The sequence below is a fragment of the Chroicocephalus ridibundus genome, chromosome 7 (genome assembly GCF_963924245.1).
Source record: "Chroicocephalus ridibundus chromosome 7, bChrRid1.1, whole genome shotgun sequence".
NCBI classification, from domain to species: Eukaryota; Metazoa; Chordata; class Aves; order Charadriiformes; family Laridae; genus Chroicocephalus; species Chroicocephalus ridibundus.
In genome coordinates this window covers 42,241,617-42,255,587 of record NC_086290.1, presented here as the reverse complement: position 1 = coordinate 42,255,587, position 13,971 = coordinate 42,241,617, and the positions used below count along the sequence as shown (strand labels likewise).

The window sequence follows — 13,971 nt, the reverse complement described above, 5'->3', positions numbered from 1 at the left end:
AGCCCCTACCCAAATGTGAGCATCACGTCGGGCTGTGGGCTCCTCCAGGCTTCCTGCCCTGGTGTGCACCACCCAACACGGGCTTCTGTCCTAGAAAGGGGTGGCCGGCAGGCTCCTGTCCCCGAGCGGGCAGGGACAGCCCCGGTCGCAACAACATCCGTCTGTCCCTGAGGGCAAAGCCCTTGAGTGTGGTCAGGGTGCACCCCCGCACAGCGGGAGATGAACCCGAGTGCCAAAACTCTGCTAGTTTTCAAATGCTCAAAATTCGCCTCAGTGTCCTCTCTCCCCCCTCCCCAACTCGCTTTTCTGAAGGGACGACATTATAACAAAACGTAGTAAAAACATACGATGGCAGCTTGTCTGTTTGTGGTATTTTATTTCTCATATTAAATAGCATGTAAAAAAATAATTTATGCAGGCAAATATACATAATATGCTCTGTAATAAATAGCAGGTAAAAAAATACATTTCCTTAAAAACAGTCAGTGTTTTGAAAACAGGCAAAACAAAGATATCCAATAAATACATTCATACCCATTGAATTGTGTCTTTCAGGAACGGCATTTCTTTACATCCTCCTGAGCCATTTATAAATACACAATAAACCCCAATAATTTAAAAAATAAACAAATTAAAAAGTTCCCTGAACTCACATAAATAACAAAAATGCTTAAATAGGAAATACAATCCAGTGATGCAATCAAAATCATTTTTCCCGGTCCTCGGGGCATCCCTGGGGGCGGGTGGGTGCCGTGCCGTGCCACGCCATGCCGGATGCGGTACTGGCGGGGGCTAAATGCATTGCTCCTGGAAGGCTGCGCACCGCAGGTCGTCCAGCACTTGGAAGATGTGGATGATGGCAGAGGCCTCCAGGCAGCTGGTGGTCTCCTGCGGCGGGGGGAAGGGGCGGGTTAGCACCGAGACGGGGTGCAGCAGGCCCCACGCAGCCGTGGGGTCGCTGACACCCCGAGTCCCTCCGAGCCCTGCTGCCCTGACTTACTGTTTCCTTGGCCGTCTGCAGCTTCTGCAGCCAGTGCCTCAGTTTCCCAGAGGGCTGATGCGAAGGAGCCCCCGTGGCCATCTGCAAGGAAAGCGGCCGCGTAAGGATCAGCAGTGCCCCGTGGCGCTGCCGCCGGCACTGGGGCTGCTGAGGTGGCACGGGGCCAGGGGAGTCTGGGGGGGTCACTCACGCAGCCTCGCAGGTCCTCCCGGGCTTGGGAGAGGAAGGCCAGGGGCCGCTGACGCGTCTTGGTGAAACTGGGGTCGGCGGGGAGCTCCAGCATGGCGATGACGAGGTCCAGCTCGGCTTCCACCAGCATCATGCGGTCGGGCACCTGCGGGCGGGCACAGACTGGTTAGGGACACAACGCGCCAGCGCTGGAGGATGGGGGTCTCAGAGACCTGCCCGGGGGAGGTGGGACCAGCTGATGGGAGGTCCCAGCTGAGGGGTTGGGGGTACCCCCATTTTACAGCGCCGCCTCGCTCTTACCGACAGCTCCGCTGGGTTCCATTTACGATGGAAGAGCCTGGCATTGCATTTGCGGTCTGACAGCAGCCTGATGTCCTCCTCCTGCAGGCAGAAACCAAGAGAGAGATTGAGAAACTGTCATCCTGACTTTTGGCGATGTTGTGCAAGCCTGGTCAGCCTTGAGGGGTTTGAAACCAGGATGAAATTTGTCCCAGCATCCTTCTTGTCCCCAAACTCCCTTGGAAGCCATCCTCCTCATCCTCAAACTGCCCTGGAGAACTCCCACCTTGTCACACAGGTTCTTGAATTTGGCATCCCCTCCACCTTGTGTCACTCAGGGTCTCGAATTTGGCATGCCCTCCACCTTGCCCCCTGCCAGCCCACAGCCCCCCCAGCATTGCCAGTGGTACTCACAAAGTGCTGCTTCATCTTCTGCATGGCCTTCGTCTCGTGGGGCACAAGGAACTTGTACTTGAAGAGGCTGCAGCCCTTCCTCAGGGCGTGCTGGGGGAAGGCAGCCCCGAAGCTGCCCGCCGTCAGTACTGCGAGGAGTGGGATGAAGCCGAGGAGCAGCATTTTGCCGACGAGAGCTCAAGGGCGAGTGGGTTACGATGGGACGAGGGGGCTGCAGTGCAACAAGACAGAGAGGACGGAGTGCTCCGGCACGGATCCGCTTAACCCCTGATATAGCGATGCCTGACGGCGTTGCTGCAGGTGGCTCGTTTGGCTGCAGGGCTGGTGGCTGCTCCTGGGGAGCTGCTTCACCTCTCTGGCTGTGGCTGCCTCGCTGCCCCATCTCCCCAGCTTTTTATGCCACCTGCCCGCCGTGATTGCGCTTTCAGGTTGGCAGGAAAATCCACACGGCGGCTCAGGAAAGAGGAAAGCGAAAGCGGCAGCGGAGGGAATTCCAGTGCCACAAGTGCGGCAGGTGCGGGGAGCGCCCGCCTCCCGCCACCGGCCCCAACACCGCGGCCACCTCGAGGGGGTGAGCGCACCCAGCGCCCCCGGGATGCAGGGGGGATGCTCGGGATGCCGTGGCCGTGCGCCCCTCCAAGGACCCTGCCCTGCTGCGTCGAGCGGCGCAGAGATGCGAGCAGCAAGTGTGGGGAAGCCTGGGCACGCCCTGGCCCGGCCTCTCGCCCAGAGCGACGGGGCACCCCCAGGCATGCAGCCCCACGGGGACAGCGGGCTCGGGGTGGCCGGGAGGGTTTCGGTGCCTCCTCAGCGGCGGCGGTTCGTGCCTCAGTTTCCCCACGGAAGGCGCAGGGAGGGGGTGAAAGCAGCAGCCAGGCGCAGGCAGTGGTCAGTGCAGGCTGCGGGCATGATCTTTAGGTATGTGTTATCCTCAGGGACCGGACTCACTACAAAAGCAGGAAAAAGGGTGAAAGCAGAAGCCCTTCCACCCAGCACTTTCCAGGTGGGATATAGGGTTGTGCAGGGAAGCTGCCGGAGGTGAGCGGGGCTGCCGCCCCCACCAGCCGCTGGAGCTTATCCTGGAAATGCAAATCCTGGAAATTACCTCCCCACTTACCCTGGAAATGCAAATATCATGTATTGACATCTCTCCGCTAACAGCTGGCGCGGTGCCCCATTCAGCAGATCCCGTCCTTCCCCCGAGGTAGTCTCCTGCGACATGAAGCCATCATCGCTGTGCTTTTAGTTTCATGCATTCATCAAGCATTAAATGCAGAAAATGAGGGCAATACCTGTATCTAACAAGCAAATACACAGTAAAGCAGCGACAGGCATAAACGCACTTTGCAGTGCCTCGCGTGGTGGCCACAGACCACCACTGCTCCAGAAGGACCCAATTGTTAATGTTCATATTTGGAAATAAACTGCTGACTTCAAGGAGTCCAAGCAAACAAGAAAAGTTCTTGCGCAAGGTTGTGGAAAGATACACCTCCGGGTGGGCAGATCAGCATGGATGTGCTGTGCCGAGTGGTGGAGGGGACCTCTGGACATCGTTCAGTCCAACCCCTGCTGAGCAGGGTCAGCTGGAGCAGGTTGCCCAGGACGTTGTCCAGTTTTGACTGTCTCCAAGGATGGAGACTCCACAGCTTCTCTAGTCACCCCATTCCAGTGTTTGACCACCCTCATAGTAATAAAGTGTTTTCTTGTGGTCAGGTGGACTTTCACGTGTTTCAGGTTGTGCTGATTGTCTGCTCTCCTGTCAGTAGGCACCACCAAAAGTCCTTGAGCCATCCTTTTCTCCAGGCTGAACAGCCCCAGTGCTCTCAGCCTTTCCTTGTAGGAGAGATGCTCCAGCCCTTTCATCAACTTCATGGCCCTTTGTTGGACTATCACCAGTAGGTCCATGTCTCTCACACAGGGGAGCCCAGGACTGGACCCAGCACTCCAAGGGTGGCCTCACCCTTGCCCCAGTACTGAGCAGGGGAAGGATCACCTCCTTTGGCCTGCTGGAAACACCCCTCCTAATGCAGCCCCAGGTACGATTCACCTTCTTTGGCGCAAGGGCACGTTTCTTGCTTATGCTTAACTTGATGTCCACCAGGACCCCCAGGGCCTTTTCTGCTGAGATGCTTTCTATCTGGACAGCCCCCAGCATGTCCTGGTGCCTGGGGTCATTCCTTCTCAAGTTCAAGACTTTGCCCTTCTCCTTGTTGAACTTCATGAAGTTCCCGTTGGCCCATTTCTCCAGCCTGTTGAGGTCCCGCTGGATGGCAGCATGACCCCCTGGTGTGTCACCCACTTCTTCCAGTCTGGTGTCATCAGTGAACTTGGTACACTGCAGGTACACTCTGCCTCATCATCCAGACCATTAATGAAGAGGTTAAGCAGGAGTGGTTGTTGACCTCCAGGATCCATCCAGCCCTCCGTGAGCCCTTCCCCTGCCCCAGCAGCATCTCAGAGAGCTCAGGTCTTTCCTGGATAACCACAGTGGAGGTGAAGACGAGTGGAGGTGGTGGGCAGGGAGCAGTGTGGCTTAAGCAGTGGCTATCTCAGCTTTGACCAAACCAGATGGAGACATAGCTTGGAGAAGAGCCAGGACATCAAAACACAGCACTAACACCCAATAGTATGGTGGGCACAGAGTTTTCCTTCACAGCGGGTCACAGGCATTGCTGCCGGACCGGGCTCCCACCCAGGGCTCCTGCGCCAGACAATCTCCCTGCGGCAGATTGTGCAAGGTCAGTAATTAAAAGGCTGAGCCCCCACCAGGGCTCAGGTCCTTCAGCTGCCCTCTCGGTGAAGAGGACAACAGCGCTGTCTTTCCTTCCTCTCCTGTTAAAGAAATGCACAGATCTAGAAGAATAATTTTTATTCAATGCAACAAGTTCATGATCAATACGACTATGAAATAAACGCCCAAACCAGCACAAATGACTTCACGTATGTTGCCCAAGCGAGGCACAGCTCAGCTGGAATAGATGGCACCTTAGCAGAAGATCCCAACGGATGTGAAAATAAACGTGGCCCCTGGGGAGGGAGGAGAGGGAGCAGGGGTCCTGGTGCTGCCTCGAGGTGAAGCCCGGCTTGGTCACGGGCCAGGCACCACAGGGTGTTTCCTCCTCCAGACCAAGGTACAAGCCAGGCTGGGATCCCATTTTGGGATCTCCAGTGGCTGCCAGCAGCACTGGGGCAGAGTCCCCAGCACCCAGACGGTGATGTCCAGCACTGAGATGGTGATGTCGGGTACCTGCGGTGCCGAAATGGCCCCATCTGCAGCCTGTGCTCCTGAAGATCGCCCTGTGTGAGGCTGGCCCCAGCTGAGGACACTCTCAGGTCACCCGTCAGGTCCCCGAGCAGCATCACGTCCCTGCGGGGCCCACCTCCTTTGGCTCCTCTTCCCTGTCGCTGCCGCTTTTATCTCCCGGGTGTCTTTTCCGCTTGGAGAAGTAAAGCGAAACCTCATCTCTTTGCAGGGGCGGAAGAAGATCGCGAGGCACCAAAGGAAAAGTGAAAGCCGAGCCAGGAAGCCAGGGCCACACACTTAGTGCTTGAAGATGAAGCTGGGATGAAGGCTTGAAGATCTCCTGGGTGCCTGGAAGTGCCTCCGGGGTGTTTGTGCCTCACTCGCCACCAGCCGTAGCCAAGCTCGTTGGTACCTGGCTGAGCAGCAGCAAGGGCTTTTTCCTGACGGGACGCGGTCTTGCAATCCTGGGCATCGGCCAGCAAGCGTCTGGCACGGTGATGCCACGCTCCGCCATAGCCTGGTCCCCAGCCTGGCCAGGGAAGCCTGGCTGCATTCAGCACGGCTCCTCCAAACCGCGCTAGTGCCAGCTCCTGCCATGACAGCGGAGAGTCCCCCAGGGTCGGCACCAGCTGGGGACACGGCGCTGTGCCCAGCAGGGTCTGCAGGGTGCCGGGGACCCACTGCAGCCATCGCTCCAGCCCTGCTGGGTCCCAGCCCCCAGCCAGGAATGTGGTGCAGATGGTGGCGATGGAGATCCTTCCTCAGATTCACGCAGCCCAGCGAGCTGGAATGACCCGAATTTCCTTGGAGCAAAAAGTCCTGGGTGTGTGTGAAGTCCTGGGTGCAAGAAGGAAAGCGAAAATGGGCAGCGCTGCAGGCAGGGCTGTCACCGGTGCCAGCTGAGGCAATCGCCCCATGACTCATCAGCCGCCGCGTGGCATGAGCCTTGGCCACAAGCCATGCCACCGGAGCAGGTAAGAACAAGCCCATATCACTCCTTCCCAACCCCTTCTGGAGCCAGTAGGCTCACTGGGAAGAACTGGCTCCCGCTAAATTAGCTGGTCTTGGAAAAGAAGATAGAAAGAACCTAAAAAGTGCGCCAAGAAAGCCAGCTTTAAAAATAAAGCTGGACTTTAGTAAACCCTTTGACACAATTTCCCACAGCATTCTCCTGGAGAAACTGGCTGCCCGTGGCACGGACAGGAGTACTCTTTGCTGGGTAAAAAACTGGCTGGAGGGCTGGGATAGCCCTGGGGGAGGGGACATCAGGTGGTCTCCGCTTGGCTGCTGTCACCAGCCCCGTCCCCACCAGCCCGGTGTGTCCATGCCACTGAAGTGCTGCCAGCCCCAGAACCCTTCACTGCCTCTTGGCTGGTACAAGCTGCAGCAGCCGCCAGGATGCCAGGCTGGTTTGTGCCATTCCGCATGCCTGGCACCACCAGCGCTGTGCCCCAACACGTTTTTGACGTAATCCCCAGTGTTACATCACAGCCCGTCACCCACGGCCTCGTGCCAGGGGATGCCCTGAGCATCCTGCCAACGCTGGGGAGAGGCGCCATTAACTGCAAAGTTAACTACTGGCCAGATTTAAATAAACTTTTAAATTTAAAGTGAGGAAGTAGAACAAACAAGCACTTTTCCCCCAGAGCCTTTGTGCTGGCACTGTAGGGACATGGGGTGTCCCCTTCCTGGGGACATCTCCCTCCCCAGGGCACCACTGCAGGACAAGCCCTGCCAGTTGAGCTGGGGCTTCCCTGGACCCAGAGGTGGCACCTGATGTAGTGCCAGGCAGGCAGAGACCTCTAGTGCTCCTTCAGGAGATGACAAGCCACCAGCCCTGTCCTCACCCAGCAGGGGAAGGTTTTTATGGATGCTGCTCACCCAACCACAACCTGCACCCCGTGCAGCCTCTTCACCAGCAACCTGCATGGCTTGACCCAGCATCACCACTTGATGAGGTCTTCTCCATGACACGGCCATGGACGCAGAGACTAGCCTAGCATCAGCACTGGGCTTTCCTCCCCATAGCTGTCCTCCTGGAACCCCACCAAGCAGGGTGAAAGCCTTTGCTCCCCTCGCTGGGCAAGCTGAGCCAGCACTTGGTGGGCCCCATGGAGATATGTCCAGGGTCAAACACCTCTGCTAGGCCAAGGAGGCTGTCTCTGCACCCATGGTACCCAATAGCCCCTGGACCACATCTGAAGCACCTCCAGCCCCTGTAAGCCTCCCACCGCGTGCTGTCACTATGGGGAGTTGCATGGGCATCACTTCTGTCTTCCTTAATAACGCACCAAGGTGTCACAGAGTGAGGCCATGTCCTTCCCCATGGCATCAGGGCAGCCTTCTTGCCAGGGGCAGGAATTACAGGAAAGGGAGAAGTCCCTGCAGAGGCTGCGCCTGGACTTGAAGTCTGCAGAAAGCAAACAGGAGGGGACCTGTGCTGGCCTACACCCGACTTTGAACCCCTTTGCCTCCATCTGCCCCACCCCAGAACACAGCCATTACTCTTTCCCTCACAGCATGAGCGAGCCATGGAGGCTGCGACCGAGGGGAGCGCAAAACCGATCCCCTGCAACAACCATCCCGGAAAGGCTCCCGAGCTGCGCTGTGGGCAAGTAACCTTGTGAGGGCCAAAGCAGCAGTGACCACAAGCAAGGTGACAAGCGACCACAAGACCACAGCGCTGGGCAAACCTGAGGTAGATAAGCTGCTGATAGACCTGTGCCAGCTGCAAAGCACCAGGGATGGGGTCAAGATGGTGGGCAAGAACAGTCCCTTTCCATCTTGGCCTTCACAGACAGCACACAGCTCCCAGCTCAGCCTGGGCAGGGAAAGGGGCAAATGGCCCTTTCCACCTAAAACCCATCCACCCCACAAAGCAGAAGGCCACTCAGGGCCTAGGTGAGCAATGTCCATGAAGCGCCCTACAGCCTGGCTTAAACAGAGGGACCGCAGGCAACTTTTTCTCAGCTTTTTTTATTATTGTTAATTGTGTAAGAAAGGCAGCAAGTTTCTCAGCTGTTACTGTGATTCTTATCCTCACATGCAATCCAACCACCACCACTCTGAAACTGGACCCTTCCAGTGATGAGGGCGCAGCACTGGGCAGACTGGGGGACCAAAGTGGCCAGGAACCCAAGAGCAGGCATAAACCCATGTCTGCTTTCCCCGGAAGATCAAAATTTCAATCATCAAAATCAGCAGTAATCTTCCCAAGGAAGAAGAGTGGTTACAAGTGGGGTATTAGGAGAAATCCCACTTTCTCCTTCCCTTCCAGCACCAGCTCAGGAGAAGGGTTTTCCTCTCACCGTCCCTTGCACCCCAGCACGCAGACATGCCTCACCCAGAACTCCACTGGGGTTTCACGAGAAGAAACTCCCATCGTCTCCAGCATCCTGAAACAAGAATCAGAGGAAGGGTCTCGCTCTGCCCAGCCAGCTCCTGCCCAGGTGGGGCAACATCCATAACGAGAAACAGGTCTCTTCCACCCAAAGCACCGAGGTCGCAATGGCAGATGCTTCCAACACATGCACGAGGGTTGTTCTGGGCAATGAAGAAGTTGGCAGGCAGAGGTATCCCCCCTTCATGGCTGTGCAGCACGGCCTTGTTGTGGGCCAAAATAGCTTGGTTAAGATACAACTATCAGCATTTCCCCCTCTTCTCTGCTAATCCAGAGCAAGGCAGAGAAACTCAAGAGACCTTCAACATGACGCTTACATGTATACATCAGTGCAAGAACACCATACAGCTACGTGGACTTAAGCATTAAGTCAACTGACACAAAGTGAGGTCAGCCACGCTGTAAGCAGCTGAGGATCTGCTGGTTAACCTCTCTGACAAGTATCCATCCACACCTGAGGGGAAGGAGCTCACTTCCAGCTTTGAAGAGCTCTCCACAACCTCAGCTCTTCATTCACTGTGTCAGAGGGGTCTTCCACATCCTGCTTGTTTCCTCAAGAGGTTTTCTTACCTCTTTTCAGTCTCTTGGAGGAGGGATTTTGCAGCTTCGGGATCATTCTTCATAAAGGCTTGATATGGAGAGACAGACTCCAAGTAACCCACCACACCAGCAACAGTCATGGGGATTTTGTCAAAGATATCGGTGATTCTAGAAGGGAGATGGGGAAGAAAGGAGCTTTGGCAAGTTAAATCTTACAGGCAACGGAACAAGGACAACAGATTGAGGTGGCAGTGAATAAGATACCTGACACCAAACATCCAACAGGTGGGAACAACATCTGATTGTAGCATTTGGCAGGTCAGGAGCTCTAACTGATGCACTACTGGAGAAGCAGAGAGAGTCCCAGGGACCAGCTAACATAGTCTGTGACTCAAACAGCCCTCTTGATACAGACCTTCCTGCAGAGCCCATGCCCCCTCCAGCATCCAGGACACCAACGCCTCTGCAGCACCGCTGCCAATGCATCCTTTTTGCCTGTGGAGTCAGCCCATACCTTGGTGGGGAGGCAGGCGCTGGCTCCCTGGAGGTCTGGGGCAGGTCCCCCCCACCCCCGCCACTCCATTTTTCTCCTTCATCCACCAAGTGATCTGCCCAGAAGCCTCAAATTATCATAAGCCACCAACTAAAAAAAATCTAACCCAGGTCTGCCTCGAGCAGGATGAGTCCTTGCAGCCTTTAGGCCATGCTTGCTGGCCCAGCCTAGAGCTGCATCAAATCCAACGGGACTGGAAACGCAGCCACATGCCTCTGCCACGACGCAAAGGCATTTGCTGAAACCTGGCAGCTACACGCTCCGGCAAACCCGGGTCCTTGTGTTCTGGCTGGGTCAGCGGCAGAGACACCACCTTTATCCACTCCTGGGGCTGCGCCAAGGGGGTTCTGCTCACCTCTTCTTGTCTGGAAACGGCAAGGCCTCAAAGATCTCTTTGTAGTTTTCCAAGACATGTTTTACTCTTTCATGCGAGTATTTTAAAAGCTGGTCCCAGGACTGTAAAGATAGCAGATTGAAAAACAAACACAAAACCACCTGAATCTCTCCATTTCCATTGGCCCTAGAACTGATGCATTCACACACATGCTACTTTCTTTTTTTAATACTCCTTGCATTAACAACAACAAAAAAAAAAAATCACCAAAAATCTTGCTCAGTGTCAAGAACTCAAGCATCCTATTTTATTCTAGATATAAGGGTCCTGTCCTCCTCCCTACACTGCTGTTACTCATAGTGGAAGGTCTCCTTTGAGTGAGTTGGTAAAACACTCTTTGTCAAGCAACATCACTAAGAAAACCTCTTTCCAAACAGTTTCTACTTCCCGTTATTTTCACTGTGATGAGGACGACAGGAAGAGTCTCTGTGATGACACCAGACCCCCCCCACGCGTTCTGCAGACCTTCTCTCTCTGCCCTATTATAACAGGGCTTCTCAGTCTGCCCTATCATTCCTAATGTCGCTCCTCTTCTCTCTCAGCCAGCCCTAGCACTGTGTGGGAGCCACCAAACCCCATCTCGACCTTGTGTCTGTACTTAACCATCCCTCTGCCCCATCCTGTAACAGGAGTCCTCTAGTTCTAACCCCCAAGCCCGTTGCTTTCCTTTCTGCATCTAAGTACTCCCCCCTGCCCACACCAGCAGGGGAAGCCCCTAAGTTTCATCACCTCACCTCTCTGAAGACTTCGGTCAGCTTTTCAGAGCAGTTTCCGTAGCGCACACTCATGTCCAGGGTGTAGGTGCTGATGGCCACACAGCCACCCGGCTTCACCACCCGGTTTGCTTCTCTCATGAACTTCTCGGTATCGAACCAGTGCGCGGCCGTAAAGGAAGCCAGGAGGTCCACAGAGGCATCCTCCAACGGCAGCTCCTCCGCAGGGCACACACTGGAGAGGGGAAAAAAAAAAAAAAAAAGAAAAGGACAGTGTGTAATATGGGAATTAGACAGTAGGAGGTGAAGTCAATGGGTATTTTTTGGAGTTGTTGATGACCATTTTGGTTGCAAGACCATGGTTACTGTAAGTCTAGGATAATGCCCATTCACACCAGGAATACCATCAAATGGGATTTTCTTTGGTGCCGGCTGGCTCTTACACCCATCATACTCAAAGCACCACCTCTGTGCGAGGACCCGAATTTTTCTTTTGGCTGAGCTCGCTCCCCTGACACTCACAGGTAGGAGACGTTGGGTGGGGAGGGGGCATCCCTGGCCTCCTGGATCTGCGCTTCGCTGATGTCTGTCCCCACCACCTTCTTGAAGTGCTCTGCAAGGAAGCGGGTGCCTTGTCCGGATCCGCAGCCGACATCCACCACCAGCTCAGCAGGGCTTACTCTCTGCAGGGAGGAGGGGATGCATCTCAGCAGGCAGCCACCCAATTTCTGTGTTTTTAGCCCATTCCTTCCCCCAGCATCCGCACAGGAATGGCCTCGGCATGGCACAACCTATGGAAAGACTCTTCTGTGCCCACATCTTGCCCTGAGCCCTATTTATTTATTCTTCTCAGTGGTACCAAGGTAGCACTCCCAGCAGGGTAAACACTACTACCGCGTTATTCCCTGCAGCCTTGTCGTTCCCCACTCACCTTCTCCTGCAGGTAGGAGAGGATGGTTTGCTGCAGCTCTTTGCCTGGCGCAAACCTGTATTTCTGGTAGATGGCTGCGTGCCCTCTCCCCTCGAACATCTGGGTGGCCATGCTTGGGTGGCACCTGGGAGGAGGCAGCAAGCCAGGGATTGTCACCATGGGATCAAACTCCTCCTTCCACTTTAGCCCGTGACCGCAGGCGATAAAGTCTCCAGTTCCTGGAAGGGCCCTGGGAAGGACTTTGCCCGTGAGGCACCGGCGAGGGACCGTCAACCTGCTCTCCAAGCATCCCTCCCACAGGCATAAGCTTATCGCAGAAGCAAACCAGGAAAGCATTCTTAAAGGATTTTTTTTTTTAAGGGATTTTTAAATCCTTCTTCTCCTTACTCCCTTGCTTTCCCACCCACCTGGGTGCCTTCTGAAAAATCACTGTTACAGCTGAAATATCAGTGAATTTGGGGGGGGGGGGGAGAACTGAGCAAAGCATCAGAAAAACTAACAGCAGGAAAGTTTACAGGTTGGGGGATTTTTTTGTTTTGTTGGGTTTGGGGGGTTTTTTTGGTGTGTGTTTTTTTTGGTTTTTTTTTAATGAAATCAATGTTTAAGTATCAGCAATAGCCACAGCAACTCCGCCCTGCGCTTTCGGAGCCGTCTGAAGGGGGGTCTTTAAACCCAGAGCCCCACCAAACCCCTCACCCAGCGCGACGGGCAGCGGGGGCCCGGGGGCCACCCCTGGGTCCCCCGGCCAGCTCGGCACCAACCGCCCCGCCACCAGAGGGGCTTCCCCAGATACAGCGTTCCCCTGCTCACCCGTTAGCAGCCCCCCCCCCCCGCTCTCCCCGGCTGCCGTAAGCGCCCGCCCCGCCGGAAGGCCGCCGCCCCGCATCCTGTCCATGGCGGTGACCGAGCAAGCGCCGTGCGGGGCGGCGGCGGCCCGGCGACCGACACCCCCCCCCACCACCACAGCCTGGACAAAAGGTTGTCTTGCCCCGTTGGAACCGGCGACCGCGGCCTCTGGCGTGTCGGCGGCGAGCGAGGGGGGGCCGAAGGGTGTCACGACAGCGGGTTTTGTGCAGCGACACCGGGCAATACGGGGTTCATTGCACCCGGAGATGCCGAGCTCGGCAGCGGCTCGGCCGGCAGACGCTCCCGCCGGCCCCGACGGAGCCCCTTCTGGGCCGGAGCCCCCCCCCGCCGTGGCATCACCGCTCCTCTTACCGCCTGCGGCCCCCGCCCGCAGCTGCTCCCGCCACCAGTGCTCCCAGCAGCTCCCAGTCCGTCCCGACCCGGGCCCGGGCCAAAGGGGAAGGCAGGCGCCGCCCCCGGTACCGCCCGCCCCGGCGGCGGGGGCGAGCGGGGCAGTGCGGTTGGGGGGGCGCCGGTACTCCCCCCCAGCTGCCCGGCCGGAGCTGGGGTGGAGAGGGGGCAAAAAGCGGCAGGCAGCTTCCAAAGTCCCCATCCCACCGCGATGCTGGAGCCCCAGAGCCGAGCCTCCCCTGTTACGCAGTTTCTGTAGTTGATAATTAAAGACGGTTTTCAAATCTCCCACAATTTGGGGGGGACACCCAGTGGGCCCGCACATAGCGGGACGCAGATACTGGGAGGCAGCAGGAAAACCGGATTCAAACCCTACCGGCAGCCCAAGCCATACTCACAGGGGTCTGGCTGCACTGAGGTCCCTGCCTATTGTCCAGCAGAAGGAGAAAGACACATAAACACAACCTGCGTAACCCCAGCACCAATACTAAGAGCACAGGACGTCAGTATTTAAGGACTAGGCAAAGCCCCCCCCCGATTTGGGACAGGATTTTACCCCTTCACGTGCTGGAGTTGTACTTATTACATACAGCTGAAGCCAGCAGAACAGTGGTTCGCTTGAAGTGCATTCACTTCAATTTGTATTTTGCACAGCACCTGTGAACCTATGCCAATTAGCACAGCCTTTAAGCCCATCCTAATTTTAGGAGAAATTAGTGGAACTTGTCGAGGGGCTGAAGATGGAGGCCACCTTGAAGCAGGTTGCTGAGTCAAAGCATGGGTTGAAGTTACTGGCCTTGTGTCCTGAGTATTTCATTGGGGTCACCTGCTACTCAGTTCTACTGGGGTACGTCTCTGCAGTGAGAGAAAATACAACACAAGCACCAAAGGTCCCCACGTTTTCATAACCTGCAGCACCTGGCAAGAGCCCAGCCTCTTTGGGGTTTTGATACCGTAATTTTGCCTGTACTTTGCTGAGAGTGTGAATGGATGAAGACCCTGGCCCAGGTTGCCCAGAGAAGCTGTGGCTGCCCCATCCCTGGAGGGGTTCAAGGCC

General features: G+C 56.0%; 2 protein-coding genes across 4 annotated transcripts; both read right to left on the bottom strand.

Moving 5' to 3' along the window:
• Positions 1 to 618: 618 nt before the first annotated feature.
• Positions 619 to 7,106, bottom strand: LOC134518996 (interferon lambda-3-like). Of its 2 annotated transcripts, XM_063342482.1 has the most exons (5): positions 1,883 to 7,106; positions 1,490 to 1,570; positions 1,191 to 1,334; positions 1,001 to 1,081; positions 684 to 888 (listed from the first exon to the last, which is right to left on the bottom strand). In XM_063342482.1, the coding sequence occupies exons 1-5, from the start codon at positions 2,042 to 2,044 to the stop codon at positions 793 to 795; spliced, it is 564 nt and encodes a 187-aa protein (XP_063198552.1). In that variant the 5' UTR covers positions 2,045 to 7,106; the 3' UTR covers positions 684 to 792. The 2 variants fall into 2 exon arrangements, with proteins under 2 accessions (XP_063198551.1, XP_063198552.1); XM_063342481.1 differs by having other exon boundaries at positions 619 to 888; positions 1,001 to 1,334.
• Positions 7,107 to 8,068: 962 nt separating this feature from the next.
• Positions 8,069 to 12,988, bottom strand: LOC134518935 (putative methyltransferase DDB_G0268948). 2 transcript variants are annotated; one of them, XM_063342335.1, is made up of 7 exons: positions 12,876 to 12,954; positions 11,658 to 11,886; positions 11,249 to 11,409; positions 10,748 to 10,961; positions 9,975 to 10,075; positions 9,097 to 9,234; positions 8,069 to 8,521 (listed from the first exon to the last, which is right to left on the bottom strand). In XM_063342335.1, the coding sequence occupies exons 2-7, from the start codon at positions 11,814 to 11,816 to the stop codon at positions 8,431 to 8,433; spliced, it is 864 nt and encodes a 287-aa protein (XP_063198405.1). In that variant the 5' UTR covers positions 11,817 to 11,886; positions 12,876 to 12,954; the 3' UTR covers positions 8,069 to 8,430. The 2 variants fall into 2 exon arrangements, with proteins under 2 accessions (XP_063198405.1, XP_063198406.1); XM_063342336.1 differs by having other exon boundaries at positions 8,071 to 8,521; positions 11,658 to 11,781; positions 12,876 to 12,988.
• Positions 12,989 to 13,971: the final 983 nt, after the last annotated feature.